This window comes from Dunckerocampus dactyliophorus, chromosome 8, assembly GCF_027744805.1.
Source record: "Dunckerocampus dactyliophorus isolate RoL2022-P2 chromosome 8, RoL_Ddac_1.1, whole genome shotgun sequence".
Taxonomy (NCBI): Eukaryota; Metazoa; Chordata; class Actinopteri; order Syngnathiformes; family Syngnathidae; genus Dunckerocampus; species Dunckerocampus dactyliophorus.
Window position 1 is genome coordinate 5,808,655 of NC_072826.1, and position 21,890 is coordinate 5,830,544.

Below are 21,890 nucleotides of genomic sequence, written 5' to 3' on the forward strand. Positions count from 1 at the left end.
AATCGGATTGGCTGATAGATCTCCCTGCACCATCGCCTCAGTATTGACGACGAGCAGAGAGGGTTCACACACGGTTGCATGGCAGCACATACCAGGGGAGTCCTGTAATCCGCTCATACTATTAGAGCTGCACACTTCCCTGCTGGGTGTCTGGGGCGTCCCCCCTTACCAAACAGTAAAGACCTCATCCATGCTGTGGAGAGTCGTCCAGGTGGTTTCCAAGTGTGGTTTCCCTTAACTAATTAGGCTAAAAGGGACATTTTATAAAGCCAAATTAATCAACTTGACAAGTGGAACAAATGAGTAAAACCAGTAGTAAACAGTGGCTTTGGTAATTTGAAGGGCAGGTACAGTATACTTGTTTTTTATGCTGATCATGATAATGGTGTGCAAGTGATGACGACCTACTCCACACAGCAACAAAGCTTGCTAGCTCAATATGTCCACGGTCTGAAATTACAGTATTTCCAAGTTTTGCCTTTGGATTGCAATTATGCAGTTCAAATGATTGTAGAGTAAACAAGTAAGTAAAGCGTCTTCCTTTAATTTTTCTAATCTAATACCACCACACCTCAGGAAAAATCACTCGGTCACATGCAGATAGCGCACCTGCAGCAAAATAATAATCGACGGGAGGCATGCTGAATGAGCCCATCTTATAGTTTCACTGATTGTATTAGTCCAGTTTCACACTTTGCACTTTACTATGTTCTTATACAAATGTTTGTCCCATGTACAAATGTGCATCTCGTATCTTTGCCAGGATTATTTAAGTAGAACATGTTATTTTAGCCCAGTGGTTAGCATGTTGACCACACAGCAGGAGATGGGGAAGACCTGGGTTCGAATCTCCGCTTGGGACATCTCTGTGTGGAGTTTGCATGTTCTCCCCGTGCGTGCGTGGGTTTTCTCTGGGTACTCCGGTTTGCTGCATGTTAGGTTAATTGGCCACTCATATTGTAGGTATGAATGTGAGCGTGAATGGTTGTTTGTCTTTATGTGCACTGTGATTGGCTGGCGACCAGTCCAGGGTGTACCCCGCCTCTCACCCGAGGTCAGCTGGAATAGGCTAGTGAGGATAAGCGGCATAGAAGATGGATGCTATTTTAGTTGATACTTAGTAGAAATGCTCCAATCGATCGGCCACCGATCAGTATCGAACAATTTCCGTGAAAAATCACATATATCGGCATATGCCGATAAATGCCTTTCAATCACGATCACAAAAGCTGATCACCTGTGGCTCGTACTATTGCAGCTTGCAGTCTGGAGCGATTACTGCATGCAGTGTAGTGTCTTGGGTAGCATCCTCCCACTTTCCTTCACACTACGCAGGCGTGCCAAAACAAAAACAATCATGTCTTCTTTGTGGAACTTACCTGCAAACACATGCCATGAAAAAAAGTTAAAAAGCTTTCATTTAATACGGCATTTAAAGAACAAACACTTGACGGAGCATGATGACTTTTCGAGGCTCATCGTGTGATTATCAGTCAAACGGCAGCTGTCGCAGCCAAAACGGTGGACAACACTCGCCTGCATGTGCGTGACAATCAGAAGGCTAAGCAAATAACCCAAAAAATAATTGAATTTGTGTTCGCCAACGCCTTTCTCACTTGGAGCCCACCTGTGTGCTATCTGGAAGTCTTGCTAGGGCTTCACCAATGTACATGATCCATCCATCCATCCATCTTCTATGTCGCTCATCCTCACTAGGGTCGCGGGTCAATGTACATGATCACACATCCAAAATAAAAAAAAAAAAAAGCCCAAAAAGGGATTTATTAATTAATTAATAATTTTATTAGTAATGACCTATTTTTGGGGGGCCGTGGCAATCAGGGGACCTTGGAATTGACCTGACTTGTCCCCTTTATACGGTACCTCTGGCCAATAGCACTCATCATAAATACTTTGAAAAAATTATAATTAATCTATGTCATCAGTATCAGTATTGGTATCAGCCGATTACACTCACGGATGATTGGTATCGGAATCTACAGCATAAACCCCTGATCACTCATCCCTTACTATTATTAGTGATGATTTTTTTAATGACTTATATTTTTTTTCAATAAGTACGGTAAGTATTTTTCTGTACCTTACATTGCATTTTGCAGTATTTGTCTTATTTTGTACATCAAATGTATCCGGTGGCATCACAGTAAAATAAGCATAATGTGTTAATTCGTTACACGATATGTGACCTGTTTGAGGCAAAAGCTGCTGGCTAAATCGGCATTGGCTGATATTGGTAACGGAAATGAAGTGCTGGACAATAGCGACATATTGAAAGTCGATATCGAGCATCTCTAATTGCTTCCAGAAAAAAAACATCCTTAACATTTGCACTCAGAGGACAGAAGCTACTATACAATGTTATATGTACACGTTATTTTTGTATGCACAGATCATTTTAAAAGCACATGCAAGCTTTCTGACAACTACGGCGGCCGGCATGAAAGCACATTTGCAGGCTGTCAAGGCATGGCACAGTAACATGCAGCGCTATAAATCAGCACCAATAAATGTATTTGTGGGAAAGGCAGGATAAAAACAATGGCAAATCAAGAAAAATAGTAATCATTTGTCAGGATTATCATTAAGTATAGTTTTGTATGTAACTTTAGAAAATAATAAAGCACTTATGGCCCAATTCACGGGCTGCATTGTTGGGAGCTGCTACATTTGAAGGGCAATTTATCATCAAGTCAGGCTTTGAAAGCTCACAAGTGCTTGCTTTCCCTCCCAATTTCGGTTCAGTGATACCAAATCCAACATCAGAAAACCCCCACAAGTTGCTAACTTTGATAAACAAGCCACTTGTCAGCACTTTGAGTTAGTCTGCTGGAACTGTGTGAAGAGTAAGGTACTTGTGGGGAGGCTCAGACCATCTGCTCTTGAGCGTTTCAGGTGAGGCCATGGAGAGAGAACACCAGAGGTAAAGAGTGGGATAAAACACTGGGAAGGACCTCCAGGTCTGTATTTACAGCAGCCTCCTGTAGTGCTCCTATTTGTCCCCTCCTGAGTGACGGTATGGGGGAGCCCATGGCTCTTTATGACATCTGAAGGCATACTTGCACAGGCCCCTTGAGGCATATAATAGCCCATTACCTCCATCTCTGACAAAAATACACATTTAAACTCCAATTACGCCCCCTGCTTTCTCTTCCTCATGCATCTCATCTTGTCGTTTCATTTTCTTCTGTTCGGCAATTCTTGGCATCAATGCTAACCTGGGACATCCCCATCCCCTGCACTGTCTCCTTCTTCCAGGTGAGGAAGGACAGAAGATTAAAACAACCATTAGAAAAGTCATTCATTGTGCTTATCATACAAGAGACACACATTAATTGTGTGCTAACACATACAGTAATTGCAAATGTATAAAAGCATACAAATGAACGTTATGTTAAATTTTGTCGGAAATCAACACCACTGAAAGGTGCTGTTTTCTCGGCTTTTGGGGATCCAACGAGGTTTCCCTGACTTCCCAGGCCAGAGAGGTGCCATGAGAGCAACAAGAAAAAATTACATCTTGCGTAAGGGTCCCCCACTTACGAATTTTGTTGAAAATCAACACCACACCTCGGAAAAGTGCTATTTTCTGGACATTTTTGGTCGTTTGGGAACCTTGATGAGGAGCAGAGGGGTTTCCCTGATCTCCCGGGCCAGAAGGGTGCCGTAGGAGGTGGGAGCAAGATGAAAACATAAGAACACCCCCTGAACGAATTTTGTTGTAAGTCAATACCTCGGAAAAGTGTGACCCTGATGAGGGCGCGAGAAGCTTATCGCACCTCCCGGACAAGAATTGAGCTGTGAAAGCAAGATGCAAAAAAATGATTTGCGTAAGGGTCCCCTCAAACGAATTTTGTGGAAACACAACACTTTGGAAAAGTGCTGTTTTCTGGACAGTTTTGGTCCTGTTGGGACACCTGATGAAGGACAGGTAGCTTTCCTTGACCTCCTGGACCGTGGGAGCAACATGAAAAAAGGGTGCCCCTTTCAAATTTTGTCGAAAGTCAACATCTTAGATGTGTGACATTTTGTACCATTTTTGGGTCGTTCTATCGGGACAACGAAAAGGGTGTGGGAGGCTTCGCACAGCTCCTGCACCGGAAAAGTGCAGTGGAATCAGGATTGGAAAAAATGATTTAGCGTAAGGGTCCCCCGCTTTTGTTGAAAATTAAAGCCTCTGAAAAGCGCCGTTTTCTGCCATTTCCTGTCCTGCCGGGGCCCCGGATGAGAGTGTGGGAGGTTTACCCCTGAAAAGATCAGTGCAAGCAAGATATTACAAATTTTGCGGAACGGTGCTCCTTGCCACTTTTGTCAAAAATCAACACCTCGACAAAATTGGCATCGTCGGCCGTTATCGAGTCCTCTCGGGACCCCCAGTGTGGGTGTGAGAAGGTTCTTGCACCAATGACGGCAGACTTTTAGGGGGGGAAACACCTGCACCTGTTCTCTCTCTGTAGCTACAGTGTGTAAGCAATAAAAACCCAACAACTCATCTTTTCATATATATTCTCTGGAGACACCTCTTCTAATTTCACTGGCTTCAGTCATTCTTGCACTGTTGCAGGCTGAAAGAGTACGTTGCGTTTGCACAATGCAACAATAAATCTCTTGCTCATATTGCTGTGACCAGAAAATGTGGTATGAGACAGGGATCAGGTATCAGGTGATCAATTTCAATGTATCACAGAGGGATGTATTTGGTGGGGTAAACAGAAACCCAGATCTATCATGAAATACGTGCGAGCAAAGCAAGCCCCTCTGTTTCATTCAGCAGAGGCTTGGCCCAATTTCACAGGCTGCACTGTGGCTGAATGGGGAGAAATTAGGGGGGGGGAAAATGTGAAATTGCCTGCTTCGATTGGAGTTGCAGTTTTATTTGTTTCCCTTTTTGTCATCTGACCGCGTTGAGGGCATTTCCAGTCTGCGCCGCACTGATAATGGTACTTTATGAGGGTGCCACATTTAGGTTCACACACTTCCTCTTCATGCAGTTCAGGTGTTGGCCTCATGTTAGTAGATAATCCATCACAAAAGTGAACACACCCCTCAGATTTCTGCAAATATTTCATTATATCTTTTCATGGGACAACACTCTACAAGTCACATGTTGATACAATGTAAAGTAGGCAGTGTACAGCTTGTATAATGGTGTACATTTTCTGTCATCATGAAGGCTAACACGAATTGTGACATACTGAAGTAAAGCATGATCCCCTCCCTTCGGAAACGAGGCTCCAGGGCAGTATTCCAACATGATAACGAGCCTTTAAACACACCTCCAAGACCACTGCCTTGTTAAAGAAGCTACGGGGAAAGGTGATGGCATTTCTCCAGCATGTCCATCACATTAACGGCTGTGTGTTGAGTTATTTTTTGTGTACCGCAAATTTACACTGTTATACTGTACAAGCTGTACACTGATTACTCTATAAACAAAGGTTCATTTCTTCAGTGTTGTCCCATGAAAAGGTATAGAAATGTACCATACAAAAAAAACATACAAGCGGCGATAAAGGAGAATCTCCACTCTCTCATCCTGACACGCACATACTGCACGTGCATTGACAGGTTCTCACAGTGCGGGAATTGGAACACCAATATAAGTTAAACCTCTTAATACACGACATAATCATCAACTTACTTATTCATATACAGTAACTCACGCAGAGCAATGAAGAACTTCATGCCGTGTCTCCTTCCTCCTTTCTGCTATGACGCTCTGTGCTGTAAGGCGTGCGGGTGCGCTCGTACTTGAGTGTTAGGCGCTAATTGTTTTTCATTTTTATTCACGTACACCTCAAGGCAATTGGCGTACCCCTGGGGGTATGTGTACGCCACTTTGGGAACCCAGGGCTTAATGGAAATGCCCTGTCAACTCAACAACAATTAGCATATTTCCATTCATTTCATGGCTGGTTTTCCCTGTTCCTAATCTGTGCTGTTGTTTCAGATCCAGCCACTCCCAAAGTGTTAAACTGCTTTTTATACCGGACTCATTCCGCCAGATCCTACCTACCGACCTGTTTCTCTTGTTACTTCAGTTTTACGCTGCACCTCTTTTCCCCCTTTCTCTGTGTAGCACACTCTCCGAGCTTTTTCACAAAGTTTTCACTGTTTTCCTAGTTTTCACCCTTTCATTCCCTGAGGTCTTGTTTCCCATGCTCCCTAGATTATTTTATTTCTCTTAATTGCTAAAGCTTTTGGTTCAGCGGGTACGTCCTGGTTTCTGAGAATGCATTATGTTTCCATGCTAAGGAATATTTATTTTGGTTGCTTACTACTATGACAAAATAGCACACAACTATAAAACAAACCTGTCAGTTTGTCTTTTGCCCAAAAACATGCATGTTAGTTTAATTGGTGACTCTAAATTGTCCATAGGTATGAATGGTTGGCACTGCGATTGGCTGGTGACCAGTCCAGGGTGTACCCCGCCTCTCGCCCCAAGTCAGCTGGGATAGAAGCATAGAAGATGGATGGAGGTTATTGTTTTCTTTATGCATCATTTTAGCTGTTTGAAAGTTTACCAGATCAGCAAATGTAATATTATGACAAACAAACAAAACATAATAAAGTTGTCATTTTTGGGAAATTGGGTTGGGGAAAAAATTTTTAATATTATGCGAATGAAGTCAAAGTATTATGGGAATAAAGACATAAAAGAAGGTTGAAAAAGTTGGAAAATTAAACAAGCAACAGCACAAATGGGAAGAGAAGAGTAAAGACCAAAGTTTATACTAATAATACGCTTTTTCACCAATATCACAAAGCTGACATGTAGTTTTTTTTGCTTGAAATGTAACTTCTGGGCATATCTACACGTGTTGCTTTACAAAATATCGAAGTGGCTCTTCCATCCTTTTATTTTTCAGTATGTGACTTTTGGTGGAAAAAGGGGAAAAGAGGTGGGGTACATCCTGGACTGGTCGCCAACCTTTTTTTGGACACATAGACAATCATGCACACTCACATTCACACCTGTGGACAATGTAGAGCAGTGGTCCACGATCCCCGGGCTGCGGCCCGGTACGGGGCGCACAGAAAGAACAAATAATTTCCATTATTTAATTTTTTTTTTATGTTTTATTTTGAAAAGTGGCCGGATTCTCTCTGTTACATCCGTCTCACTTGACGCATGTCCATTGTGCGTGTGCTAACTTTATCTCATGCTGCACAGATAGACTACTACTGTATTTTTACCATTTTTCTTTCACCTCATATTTGGTGTCAAATGCTGATACTATGTGGGAATGCATGAAGGTAAGTTTTGATGACTTACTGAGTGCTAATGTGCACATTTGTCTCAAGTTAATTCATGCTAGCACACTGCCTTGAGGGGCAGCCCTCCCCTCACTGCAAGACATTTATAAAACTAGAGTCCTACGCAGAACACACAACCTCATCAAGGACAGCACACATCCACAACACTCATTATTCACACTCCTACCGTCAGGCAGACGCTACAGGAGTTTGAAGTCCAGGACCACAAGGCTGGCAAACAGCTTTTACCCACAGGCCATCAGGCTTCTCAACGAAGCACTCGCACACGCCGCACGCAACACACGCACACACTCATAGCACTTTATTTATTTATTTATTTATTTATATCTGTATTAATGTCTCTTCTGTTGTTGTTGCTTAATTTATTGGTATTTATGTTTATGTGTTTGTTTCTTATGTTCTTATTCTTTCTTGTGTTTTCTTTCTTTTCTTGGGAGAATGAACAGAATAAGATTTTCATTGCATGGTATAACTGCTGTTTTACCATGCACATGACAATAAAACTCTCTTGAATCTTGAATCTTGAATCATCTCTCTGGAAAAACTTGGCTGGAACTTGAACTGGTGGATGGTGGGTCGCCATTCATTTTGTGCTTTTAATGTGATGTTGTTCATGTCTTAGCTTTACACAACACATAATAAATTAGATAAATTTATTTTTCCTGTGTAAAAACAAGATCACCAAGGTGGATGAGGTCAAAATGAATACAGGTTCTACCAAGTATTTTCTAACTTTCAGGCAGAAACCTTCTCTCTTTGCCGATGCGCAACCCTCCGGGCTTAGAGTGATGCAAAAGACCTCAGGTCAAAAGGTCAAGTTGATACATATCATTTTCCAGTTTTCATCTCATTTTCATCACTGCTAATCAGTAATAATTTACCTGGGGTCTACACCGTGTTATTGGTTGCGGTCGTCTAATTGTATTTGCTGCAGTGTCATTATCATTATTAACAAGTAGTATGCGGGAACCAAGTAGTATGCGTAGTAATTCTAAACACAGGCACATATAAAATGAGTACTGATGAAATAGTCAGAAACAATTGTGGGCTTGTTTTGGCCTGAGGGCTTTTTTCTATAAATCACTGACCTTGTTGTTTTATTGAAGAACCTGTCTCTCAATGAAAAGATGCAAAAAATGCAAAAACAACCTACAATTTTTACATTTAAAAGGGGCCTCTAAACCAGCACCGAAATATGCAGCAACCACCCACAACAATATGCACCCTCGCACATAAAAGCTGTATCACAAAAGGCACACGCTATAGAGAGTTTTGTTGTGTTATGATTGACACTGTGGTATTCATTTAACAATATGTTTATTATTGCCGGCGTAGAACTGCACTGCGTCACCGTGTTGTAAGTTCTAGAACGTGGGGAAGGTGCTACCTTCAAGTTCACACACAGGCTGAATCCCAATGCTACCCCTTATCTTAACCCTTAGCCCTATGGGTTTTGCGCTTTCAAGTGGGGTCCCAATTCTCCTTACATCAAGGGGTAAGGACTACTCTATTACTATTGTATTTACAATTAATAGTTTTACCCCATCAATCATGCATTTGTGTCATTCCTGCAGGAGATGCTGAGCCAACAGACGTCAGTCCTCTGCTCCACCACACAGCACTCCAGGACCATTCAAAAGCTGCAATCCCAGTAAGGAAAAGTCAAATGCAACAAAATGCCATCCTGGACTTTCTTACAAAAGAATCTGAGGGAGAACATCAGTGACAGGAGGAGAGCGAGGCCGAAACGGAGTTTTTTTTAAAACCTTGAAATAATAGTTGATAAGGTTTATACATTTATTATGAAGAATTTAATTATCTCATCTACCTTTGTCACAGCCAGAAAGCAGTGAAGGGTGATGATGCAATGAGAATCAAGTGGTGTCCCATTTCTGAGTGGCTTCTTCCCCTTGGCCCTCGGTTTTAAGGGGTAGGGGTAAGATGAAGGGGAAGGGCTAAAGGAAAGAATTGGGATTCAGCCTTAACTGTGAGCCCACAGGTGGCAGGAGCAATTTCAGTGACACAATAGAAATATTAAAAAAAGACACTTTTTGCACATTCAGCGTAATATAAAACCATAGATGTATCTGCAGAGGGCGTACATTTGTTCTGCCTATGAAGCATAATTGTCGTAATTTGCGTCACTTCTTTGTATGTAACATTTTATTAAAACTTGAGGTCCAAGTGTAAATTAAATCACTGTTACACGAACGATTTGGTTTATTGTCCTCACCATCGCCTGTAGATCCATCATCTGAATCATTTGTTCATTAAGTCATAAAGTTTTTTTTTCCTTATTTTAGATAGAAGCGTTTTGATTGGCTGTTACACTGGTACTCCGGCTTCTGATTGGCTCCCCCTTGTTTCCGGGGCTCCACTCTGTGCTCGCTGACGTTTTTCGGTCTGCCCTGAGACAGACTGGAGAGAATGGCTGCCAGTGCAGGTTAGCAAAAATCTTCATCGTTTCGTGTGCTAACCAGTTGTAAATAACACGGTTTACGTTGTGAATTGTGTGGTTGTATGCTTGCCGACTATGTTGTATGTATATCGATACGCGACATGTTGTGTTCCTGTTATAGAGGCCCGGCTCTAAATGACTCCTCAAAAGTGTTTGGCTATCGCTAGCTTTGCGGCTAACGTTAGCCGTTTGGCTAAGTTTCGGCCGGTTAGCTTGCTACCCACAGCTGATTGTGTAAACACTTGTTAATGACAAGCGGTAAAGGTTTGAAAAGTTGTAGTCATTGCATGTTAGCACTACAAAAGGCACCGACACTATGCCATATGTTGTTACGTTTAGCCATAAGTTGAGAGGTTTGGGCTAGAAGCAGCCCAAGTTTTTATCGTCGGATTTTATCTGGTAATGCTTGAGAGATGGCTTGCTAAACGTTAGCTTGGTGAATAGCCGTTGCTAAAAGTTTAACGTCGATGTTTACCAGCTATTGTTAATCGAGTATAACTCACATCTGGTCATTTTAATAAACATTGTAAAGGCTCCGACTGTTCACAACATACATATCACGTAAAGGGGTTGCTGTTCTTAAAGTTCTGTTCCAGAAAAGGTAGCCACCTTTCCTCTGAGGGCATCGGTAAATGTTTTGCTAGCAATCTTGCTAACCATCTGCTGCCGAGTGTTTTGCAATCCCGTCCTTGCAAGTCTTTGTCCTGTCAAGAAGCTAGCGTTGCTCAACGCGAGGTGTTTCTTGAAAAAGTTTGATGTTTCCCGTTAAGCTGAGAACTTGCGAGGTATTGCGAAGTGTTGTTGCTCTGTGAGTCCACCGACGTGCCCTAACACGTGTGTCAAGAAACATGTTTACGTTTGAAAGACTGACGAGCCATAAAGTTGATAGACTGATAGATGTAAACGTTTGTCTTTAAATCTCAAAGTGTAACAGTTAGCTAATCGATTTTGTAGATGTCCCAGTCAATACCGAATAAAGTAGAGTCCGACATTTTTCATCTATCTTCATCTATCATCTTTGTTTTTTTTTCAAAATATTGTACAAACATCCTTTGGTCAACACCACCGCAGCACAAAACACACAGTGACTGTGATTACAGGCTTTAGCACTTAAAGTTTGGACTATTTGGCGCATATCTTTTAACGGTCCACTGAGTTTGACCCTCTTAAATCTTTCTTGAGATAATGGAGGTTCTCCTATCTTACACACACACACACACACTGTATGTATTAATTACTCACTTGAGAATATTTTGCATCTGGCAATTTTTTTATTGTCTTTTATTGACTTTTACCCTAAGTCGGTGTTGGGCAACCCACGGCTCCGGAGCTGCTTGCGGCTCTTCAGCCTCCTCGTTGCTGCTCCCACGCCGAGCTCTGTGATTCTTTTTTTTTTTTTTTAACCCCAAAGCAGAGGAAATGTCCGTTTTCGAAAAGAGTTTAAAATATCCGACCGCCAGTCTGAGGGTGTATCTGACTGCTGATTGGATCAGCAAAGGGTGGTCCATTTGTTCAGTCAGTGAGCCACGAAAAAGATACCTTGACAGGGTGCTACCCCCACAGTAAGTTATCCATAAACATGAATAGGTCCCTGAAAAAAAAGATAAAGGACGAAAATAGTTTAATTCTGAACGGATATATTCCTTTGCCGTCACTGCCAATGACGCTGTGCTTGATATGTGGCGAGAAATTAGCAAACAACAGAAAATGTAACGTTGAAAGCTATTTTCAGAGCACGCGCTCAGCTTTTTCTAAAAAGTACCCAACTGCAGATGGGTGTCGGGAAGCGATTTCAGAACTACTATGGAAGGTTGAGCAGAGCAAACGATGCTTTCAAGAAGTGAATGAAGGCTCCAAACTAAACTACGGCTGCTAGCGTTGTGACTGCGCTGGAGATGGTGAGGAGAAGGAAGCCTTTCACAGAGGGTGATTCAATATGCTTGCACTAAATAAATGCCATCAATTGGCCTACTGGTGATGTTTGTTGTCCAAATGAAAGAATTGTTGATAAAAAAATATCACAGAATTTATTCTCCCAATTTAAAAAAAAACAAACAAAAAACTATTATTATTAAGTATTCAGAAAACGAAAGAAAGGATCCTCCTTGCAAAGACTGTCAAGAACCGAATTGCCTGTGATGAGTCAAGTGATGTAAACGATATTGAGCAGATATGTGAACACTTACGGGCTTTTTTTAATGGTCAAGTTGGTACGTTCTCTCTTAATTTTACACAAACACGGGAACGACTCAAAAAAAGCCTACATAATTCGGTGTTTAAATGATTTCAAAGTAGTCGTACACATGCACTCCTGGTAGTTGAATTCTGTTAAGTATTAAAAAGATTAAAACTTCGAAAAGTTTATAAGCTGTGCCATGTTTTGCGGCGCCAGACCATTTTCCTTTACTGGAAGAGGAGGCAAAATGGCTCTTTTGATGCTGAAGGTTGCCGACCCCTGCCCTCAGGGAAGCATAGGTCTTTCCTCGCAATTAAATTACACTCCTATTGTATTTATATGCACATCTCTCAGGCACAACTTTATGAACGTGATTCATTTGAAACTAAAAAGGTAATTATTCTTTCGGCCTATTTTCTTCTGCCCTTAACATAATATTCAGGGTTGACACAGTGCAAATCAGTAAGAAATTTTACTTTACAGTTGTTTCAGTTGGGTTGCAGGTGGGGGCTGTTGTATTGTCTAATTTGCATATTTGACCATGGCGCAAAACTGTTGTTTGTGTGCGTTGATGGGTAAAACTGAGCTTTTTGCTTTGCATCATAAGAAATATGTGACATCCTATTTTCTTAAACTTTATTTAACTACAGAAGTAAGGATGCCTCGATCAGGGTTTTTTTATGCTGCAGATTCTGATATCGATCATTCATGAGTGGGATCCTCCGATACCAATCACATGGATTAACTGTAAATTGTTCAATGTGTTTATGATGAGTGCTGTTGGACAGGGGCGGCGCATGGGGGGAAACATTTTTTGAGTTGATTCAATACATCATTGGACAATTGTGTGCAGTACACCCTCAACAAATTGTAATGGCCGAGTTTGTGGTTAAAGAAGACATAGTCACCTATGCAATTCCAATTGCGTTATTAATGTAAGCAATTTTTTTGTGTCACCTTTATTTTGTTTGCACAATTAGGCAGGATGGTGCACTTTGTTTTTGATGGCCAGAAGTGTGTTGCGTGTTAAGGTTGTCCCTTGACTGTTACGTGAAACAAGCTTGGACGTGCAGACATAAAAGTGCGTCCTGGAGCCGTGGCTTTCGTCATTACTTCACTCAGAACTTAGACGTTGTAAGCAGGCATCCTAAAATGCGTTTGCATTAAACAAGAGGTAAAACATGGTGTAAACACACTCATGCAGCCTTAGTCACATACAGACACGCTAGTATGCTCTGTTAAACTAAGCTAACAATGCTAACCGCTAGCTTCCACTCATGCCAGAACTTTAGCAGGGGTTTCAGGTCGCCTGTTCTACATGTTTAGTTCAAGAGGGAGCGGGATGGTGTTTGTGAGTAGACGCCGCCTCAATTGAGTGGTCCGCTGGGGAAATATTTCCCCACACAAGCGTTCCTCCTCCTCAAGACAGCATTTCATTCACATTATGTCAATTTGTGCCAGATTCCGCGTTAAACAGTAGATTCCGTTAACACGGAAATCATAGGGCGATACTGATATCGGTGGCCAATCAATCGGGAAGTTATTGACTTACAGGCGTTGGGTTCATTTCGTGCAGTGATGGACATGCACAGGCAATTAATAAAAACATTGTTGATGTTTCCTGCGCTCCATGTAAGTGTGCGCTGATTTTAAAGGTAATGTACACGTCATTGTACATCTAATAAAGTACTATATTGATGAACAGATGCATTGTAATGTGCGACCCAGTCAGCTGCAGTATGTGTGTAACGGATACCAGCAAGTTTGGCTGTGCGATGGTTCTTCCACGTGTGTGGTCAAGGAGAGACAGAGCCGATACAGCTGATTGCACTTTTCAATCGCTTTATGAACATTCGGTAACACAACACACAGTGAGCACATTAATGAAAGCGCTGCTTTTAGACACAACTCAAGTCACTCAAACGCAAAACGAAAACTAACACATCCAATGACAACGTCCCAACGGCACTCCCTCTCCTTATATGCTTTCTCAGTGACAATTACACGCACCTTTATATACATGAAGACTTGCACACATACAGAGACACGGACATATGCATACTCACAGTACATACGTACTTCCCCACATAACTCACTGAGTTGACCAGGGTGTTATTATGTTGTTGGTTTTATTACAGTGACGGTGATGTCGGCAATATGATTATAGTTTTTACAATTGTGTGCATTACAGTTATTGTCATTCTGAACACTATCATAGTTAATAATTTCATTACTACTATTACTACTAATATGTATGACTGTTTCAATGCAGTATTATCATTGTGGTTGTTGATTTTATTTTGTCCTTTCCGTCATGGTCTTTATAGCCGTGACGGCACAGACATTTGCTAATGTAGTCCTGTTTGTTTCTGTTGTTTTGTTGTTGTTGTCACAATTGTTGTCGTTGCTGTTGTCCTTGTCTCTCTCTTTTTTGTCCCCCTCTTATCACCGCACTCCCTTCTGTTTCTTTTCTCTTCTTCTCTATCCCCTCCTGCTCCGGTCCGGCCACTCCAAACTTGCATAACAACAAAACATCAAAGTCAAATAAATTCTGTATAACATGGGAGGTGTATCTCGCACTTTTCCCTGGCAGACAAATCTGTTGAACGCGTAAGGGCATTTAGATCAACTATACTGTACTATCTGCCCTAATGGCTGGACAGGACAACAAAAAAAAGGATGACACCCCCCGGGTAGGGTGCAGGTCTGGTTCGTGCATGAAGTGTTTTAAGAAGCAGCCATCTACTGTGCGGTGTTGTATTGGCAAACTACACAGACAATCCCAATATGATGTGTTTGTGAGCGAGTGCGACTGTGCCAAATCTAAGAAAGAAATGTAAAAAAAAGGAAACACCTAATTCTTGTGTGGCACTCCAAATTTAATTGGTTACTACAAATAAATGAATGGATGGGAAACCATGTGTTACTGCGCCTGAATATATATATTGCCAAATTTTTCAACACATTTGCATTCCCATCTCATGATTGTAATTGATCAGGTCAAATGGGTTTTGGACTCTTGAACATTTCCTCCTGTACTGATCTTCTGTTCCTGTCATTGTGTTGTTGTTCAGAGGTAGGGAAGCTGTTACAAGTTCAAAATGGGACACCTCCAAGCACCAACTACAATGGAGTAGACGCCGTTCACGCCTGCAACATACTTCAGCAGCTCAAAGCCTTGTACGATGAAGCGCAGCTTACAGACATTGTCGTAGAAGTGGACCATGGCAAGACATTCTCGTGTCACCGGAATGTCCTTGCTGCCATCAGCCCCTATTTTAGGTAAGAAATGCTCAGTGCAGATAAAATGTCACTTTCAAGGTTCAAAATGAATCGGATCTCAGTTTTGCGTGAGAAGTTACATTGTTTCCCGCATGTTGTCTCTTCTCCCGACCACACCCAGGTCCATGTTCACCAGTGGCCTTACAGAGAGCAGCCAGCGGGAGGTCAGAATTGTTGGGGTGGAATCGGAATCTATGCACCTCGTCTTAGACTATGCCTACACGTCCAGGGTCACGCTGTCTGAGTCCAATGTCCAAGCCCTCTTCACCGCAGCCAGCATTTTTCAGATTCCTGCCCTACAGGACCAGTGTGCCCAGTTTATGATCAGCAGGCTCGACCCCCAGAACTGTATAGGGGTCTTTATGTTTGCAGATGCCTATGGGCATCAGGAGCTGAAGGAACGCTCGCAAGACTACATCCGTAAAAAGGTCAGTTGAACTTAGCACAGGATGGCTCATTGGTCAGTGAATTACACATTATACTAACTGCCTTTTTTATTTACCATGCTCTCATTGCCAGCGTCGCATTTATTTTACTTGCTTTGTTATGTACAGGATAGAGTGGTTAACTTTTGACAATGATTATGATCTGCTTTTGGGGCTTATTTATATTTAATTTATTTGTATTTAATACCAAAATACCTCAAAATGTGTGTATCTGACAGCTGCTGCTGCCGCAACATGAAATATTACTAAAAACGTCACATCAAATTACTACAGGTAGGCAAGCAAGCTGACTTCAATGATACCCCCTTCATTCCACATTAATAACCAAAAAACGATATGAAACAATTCATATGGGATATCTAAAATAAAAAAGAGCCTTTTTTTAATTTGTCACATGTTCTGTAAATGACTGTATTCTGGTTGTTAGTAGTAGTTTGGATGGTTTGGGAGAGTACATCTTTGTTACACCCCTTCTCCATTGCACAGTACGTACTTGGGTAAACTGAGGCAGATATGAATGTGTTTCATTGAGAAACGCGATTACTAGCAGGCCCACTGAGTTATTATTTATAACACCTAGAAAGACAGACTAGACTATACAGTTCCAAGACTACACATCAATCCCATGCGCGTTACGTAAACCACTGGTGGTCAATGCTTGGTTGAGCAGATTAATGATCGCCATGCAATTGCAACTTTTGAGGATACATGGCTAGTCACGACAGCTTAGTTTACCTTGTTACTGTGCCTTTGCTTAGCTACTATTGTACTCCATATCCTTCCTCTCTGATGCAGAGGTGTTTTTTCTGGCTGCATTTGAGGCCTCCTCAAGTAGAATTAGTCTCCTTACCATGGCCAACAACCATATGCCAAGAGCCTCATTCTCCTCCATTGATGATGTTTAGCAATTCTCGTTACAGCTGATAGTCAGTGCGGCTTGTTTTCCTGGGGTATTATTTTTATGTGGAAACCGGATTGCTCGATACAGAGTCAAGTATGGCTGAGCCAAGCCAATACAAAAATGTCAAATCACAACATTAGTGAAGACTATTGGGCAGGGGTGCCCATTACGTTGATTGCAAGCTACCGGTCGATTGCGACGGTAGTGTGGGTAGATCGCATAAATGTCACTTTGTAGATGTCACATGACATCAGTCAGCCGACATTAAGCTCCCCTCCTGATTCGCTTGTGCTCCTCCCGTGGCAAAGATAATTGGTGAGCAGACGTCTCAAGCTACACACAGAGATGCAACTTTCATCTTTATTATTCCGATTACGGATAAACTAACGATGATATCTAACTAATGATATCAACTACTTTCATTACCTGTAAACTTTGAAACTGTGACTGTGAAATAGTAATCATTAGTATTTACTATAGGAGTTTCAGAGTTTACCGGTTAGATTTTATATACTGTATATATATGTTGTATATTTTATAGTAACAGATAGATCATGTCGCCTTTCAAATTGCATGCTGAAAACGTGTGGGCACCCCAGATATACATGTACAATGTACTTAGTCATATTTATAAATATAATAAATATATATTTATTGGGGGTAAGGAAAAACATTTTTTGCAATACATTAAATCATGTCGTTAAAAAGTACATAGCTATTACTAGGAACCACTAGGTCAACAAAACACATTCTGAGTGACTTTGCTCAGGACACACTAAGTGCACAACTCCTGCTTCTTATCTAAATACCAGTCCATCCAGTTCATCATGGACTGCGAAGGACAAACCGGCTAAGCTTAGAAACAACAACCGCCGACCATGACGACCGTAATATGGAGTTTGGTTTTATTGAGAGCAATGACGCAAGGCCAAAATGTGTCATGTCTTCAGGTGCTTGCAAATGAATCCATGAAGCCAAGGCTTAATTAACGCTGTTACAATATCCACTTTTATGCCAGTAATTTTAATAAGAGGCAGTAAGTAATAACCCTTTATAATTATAATTTCACTCTATCCTTATGACACTTGAGTGTGATTTCGCATGAACATGGTGGTGAATTCTTAACCTGTGAAAAACAGTTCATGATTAGTGTGCGTGCCTAACTAAATTGAATTGTTTTTGTTTTTGTGATAGTTCCTGTGTGTTTCACGAGAGCAAGAGTTCCTTCAAATGACCAAGGAACAGATGGTCAGCATTTTGAACAATGATGACCTCAATGTGGAGAAAGAAGAGCATGTCTATGAGAGCATAGTCCGCTGGCTGGAGCATGATCTACCTGGCCGTGAGGCCCACCTTTCAGAGGTGTTTTCCCAGTGCATTCGTCTGCCTTTGCTCGAGGACACCTTCCTCAGTCGGATACCTGCACCGTTTGCTTGTGCCCTGTCCCTGTCTAAAGACCCTGTTGAGGCCAAAGCCCGCCTCACTGGCACCAATGGTTGCCCCCAGCGTCTCGGAATGACTGCTTCTGAGATGGTTATCTGCTTCGATGCCGCTCACAAACACTCAGGGAAGAAGCAGACTGTGCCTTGCCTGGACACAGCAACAGGGAGGGTGTTCAAACTGTGCAAACCACCCAATGATCTCCGAGAGGTTGGTATCCTGGTGTCCTCAGAAAATGACATCTACATCGCAGGGGGCTACCGACCAAGCAATAGTGAGGTCTGCATAGACCATCGGGCAGAGAGTGATTTCTGGCAATATGAACATGCGGGAAACCGATGGCTACCACATGCACCTTTATTGAGAGCAAGGATTGGCTGTCGACTGGTGCACTGCTGTGGGAAACTTTATGCACTAGGTGGCAGAGTGTATGAAGGGGATGGTCGAAACGCATTAAAGTCAGTTGAGTGCTATGATGCCAGGGACAACTGCTGGACAGCAGTGAGTCCCATGCCGATGGCCATGGAGTTTCACAGTGCTGTGGAGTACAGAGATAGAATCTATGTCCTCCAAGGTATGTTTATGCGTCATAGTGGAAAGGATTTTTGTGTACACACATACGCAATGCAAAATTTGTTAGCTTCTATATATTCTCATGTCTGGACTTGTTTTTAATACCACACTTCCAAAGCAATAGAGTGGGGCAAAGCAACCCTGAAAATGCAATTTTATGTTTGAAGCTGCTGTAGTCACATTTTTTTTACAAGTCTTTGTTTTACTTTCAAATGTTATCACAACCAAGCTCACTCAACAAACGTGAGTTTTTTTAAGCATCTGATATAATGTAGTGTACATTTTTGCCATAGGTCATATGTAGTTTTATTTTTTTTCTTGATGGCCCTAATGGATAGCAGAAATAATTATGTCAATATAACACCCTTTAGTTTAAGACATCTGCACAGTGCAGCTCAAAATTGCCTCTTGCTCTCCACAGGTGAATATTTCTTCTGCTTTGACCCTCGCAAGGACTATTGGAGCCATCTTTCCCCTATGGGCGTCCCTCGGAGCCAGGGTCTTGCCGCCCTCTACAAGAACTGCATTTACTACATTGCAGGCATCTGCAAGAATCACCAGCGTACCTTCACTGTGGAGGTCTACGACATTGAAAAGAACAGCTGGAGCCGTAAGAGAGATCTGCCCTTTGACCATGCCACAAGCCCGTACATCAAGGCCATGCTGCTGCAAGGCAAACTACACCTGTTTGTACGAGCCACCCAGGTCATGGTGGAGGAGCATGTGTTTCGCACCAGCCGCAAGAACTCCCTTTACCAGTATGACGACGAGGCAGACTTATGGACCAAAGTCTATGAGACACCCGATCGCCTCTGGGATTTGGGCCGCCATTTTGAATGTGTGGTGGCCAAACTCTACCCACAGTGTCTACAGCGGGTGCTTTGAGGTAGCTTGGCTCGTTCTGTGAACCTAATCTGAGAGGCAGAGGGAATGGTATGGTCCTGCCTGCCTTGTGCCTGGTCTTACCTCGGGTTTGCGCCACAAAGACCTTTTTTTTTTTATAAGTCGTAAGCCGTTTAACCTTTTGGTTTAACACGATCAAGACAGGGGTGCTTTTAAAGATTGCAGTATTTTTTTTCCAGACAGCACCACTACACACACTGATGCTTGCTCTAGAAAACCGTACAATGAATGATAAGTGCAATTATACAACTTTTCTTGCTTATTTTTTGAGCCATGCTGTTCTAATTTGTTTTAGATACAAAGGTAAGGATCTACAAAAGCAGGTTACAAGGATGTGCCCTCTGGAGATATGGATGCTAAATCTCAGCATAAAGTAAAAATCTATTTATACTTACATAAATAGAAATACATATATAAACTATATATTCATACGGGTAAGATGAGTACCGTAGCTCATTATTAGTTTGCTGGCTGTGAGGTTCGTGTGCATCCCCCTCTACCCCTGCAAGTCAAATCGGAAGCTCCTTTTATAGGTGACTTTTATTTTCAACTGTAGTTACTTACAATAGTGTTTTCTGCAGCTTGTACAATATTATGTCCAATGCTCTTCCTACACAAGCGTCAGTGTGTCAAGTACACTATGTGTGGCTTCTGAGCTAGTTTTACGTTTGGTTTTGAGAATCCAGTTGCATGGGTGGCTATGCCACCCAACCTTTTGAGTTGGCGTCCATTTTATGTCACATGCGAAGACAAGTTTCACGTGTAATGTTCAAGTACTCCCTCTCCACATTGGAGAAATGACAATAGTGAAGTTTGTGTCAATACTAAGTGTGAAGTTCAGACCAACGACCAGGCTTACCTCAGAGACTTCGAATATGTTCCATTAGGAGGAGAATAATAACAAGGACATTTCAGGCCATTTTGTGTTGGTGAAGCAACTGTGAACACCTCAGTGCAGCATTGAGCTCTGTATAGGTTGCTTTCTGAAGCGTGATTCTAACCAGTTTGAAAAGGTTAAAACAGCCTTCCACTTAAATGCCAAAAATGCATTTGAGGTCTTGTAGTAGCTGATCTGGATGTTGAAAGAATTTTGTAGTAGCAATAATGCTTGGAACTGTGATTAGGCTACATGTCTTTATATGACTTTAGTGAAAGTGCGTTGATTGTTTAGTGTGCTTGTGTCTGGTAGTGAAATCACTTTAGTTCCATTGGTGCATGGGGTGCAGGCTAGAAGTGACGTGTAATTTAGTGCAGGTCACTCAAGATGCCAATGTGCCTGTGGCTGCAAGAAGGGGCATCTGACTCAAAACGTGTTCCTCTTGATGAACAATATCTGAAAAGTCTTAACTCAGCATTGCACTGAAATCACTCTCCATGTCACCAGTCCTGGACTACAGTCTCTCTTCTGAAGCACCCTACTGAAAAGGCCATGAATCCGTTTTTACACGCCACCATTCAGAGGACTAACAGCAGGTGCTGCTTTCCTTTCCTTTCTTTTTCGACAATCTTGTATAGAAATAATACCAAGGCTAAGTGGTGTTTTCCTGTCCGTCTGACATTTTCAGTACTGTCAATTTCTTCTCGCAAGTCCCTGTGTCATCTTTGCACTACCCGTCCCTTTCTAGCTCAAGAGTGGCTCCCATTCTGAAAGAGGTTCAGTTATAATAATTATCCAAGAGAATTACATGAAAAGAAGTAACCATTTATGGACGATTTGAGAATTAATAGGAGCTTTCACTCAGATTCATAGTTTATGTTTAAGCTTCATCCACACATCTACAGTTAGTGAAGCCGTAACAGAGAACTCTCAGGATTTCTACTGAAACCCAGTACTGTATTTTTAATTGTTTTTGTTATGTGTATTATACTGTACTATAGGTTTGCTGTACTTGCACAGTTTTTAAACTTCAGTTTATTTTATAACTTGAAAAATAGGTGTTTTTTTGTTTGTCTGTAGTACCCCCGCCCTTTTTTTTTATGTTATTTTCTGTTTAGTTAAGATAGATTAATCCTGCTTTGCAAAGATTACATGCACGAGTGATACAGTTGAATCGTTTTCCCACTCTAGCACAGTACTGTCTCACCAGGTATAAGCATTACACATCAGCAAAGTACATTTTAAACACCAGTCAGAAACTACAGTAAAACAAGCTAAGGAAGTGTTGCGTATGTTCTTGATGGCCCGAGGCTGCAATACAACGCTCATTTTTGATCAACTGTGTGTGCATTTGGGTGCTATTTCACTATGTTCCTCGTGCTTTTCTTTCCTCCACTTGGCTGGTGTGTCTCTTTGGGTAATGGTTTATAGTGGTGGTTGAGCTCAACTGTGAAATTCACGTTGCACATAACTTGGAAATAAAACAAATGAAATGTAAAGCGATGTCCATTTATTCTGTACTGTGACGTCACGAA

General features: G+C 41.8%; 1 protein-coding gene across 1 annotated transcript; it reads left to right on the forward strand.

The window, feature by feature from the left end:
- Nucleotides 1–9,632: 9,632 nt before the first annotated feature.
- On the forward strand, nucleotides 9,633–21,854 carry kbtbd8 (kelch repeat and BTB (POZ) domain containing 8). The gene is made up of 5 exons (XM_054785205.1): nucleotides 9,633–9,742; nucleotides 15,008–15,215; nucleotides 15,337–15,643; nucleotides 17,757–18,576; nucleotides 18,997–21,854. The coding sequence occupies exons 1-5, from the start codon at nucleotides 9,727–9,729 to the stop codon at nucleotides 19,458–19,460; spliced, it is 1,815 nt and encodes a 604-aa protein (XP_054641180.1). The 5' UTR covers nucleotides 9,633–9,726; the 3' UTR covers nucleotides 19,461–21,854.
- Nucleotides 21,855–21,890: the final 36 nt, after the last annotated feature.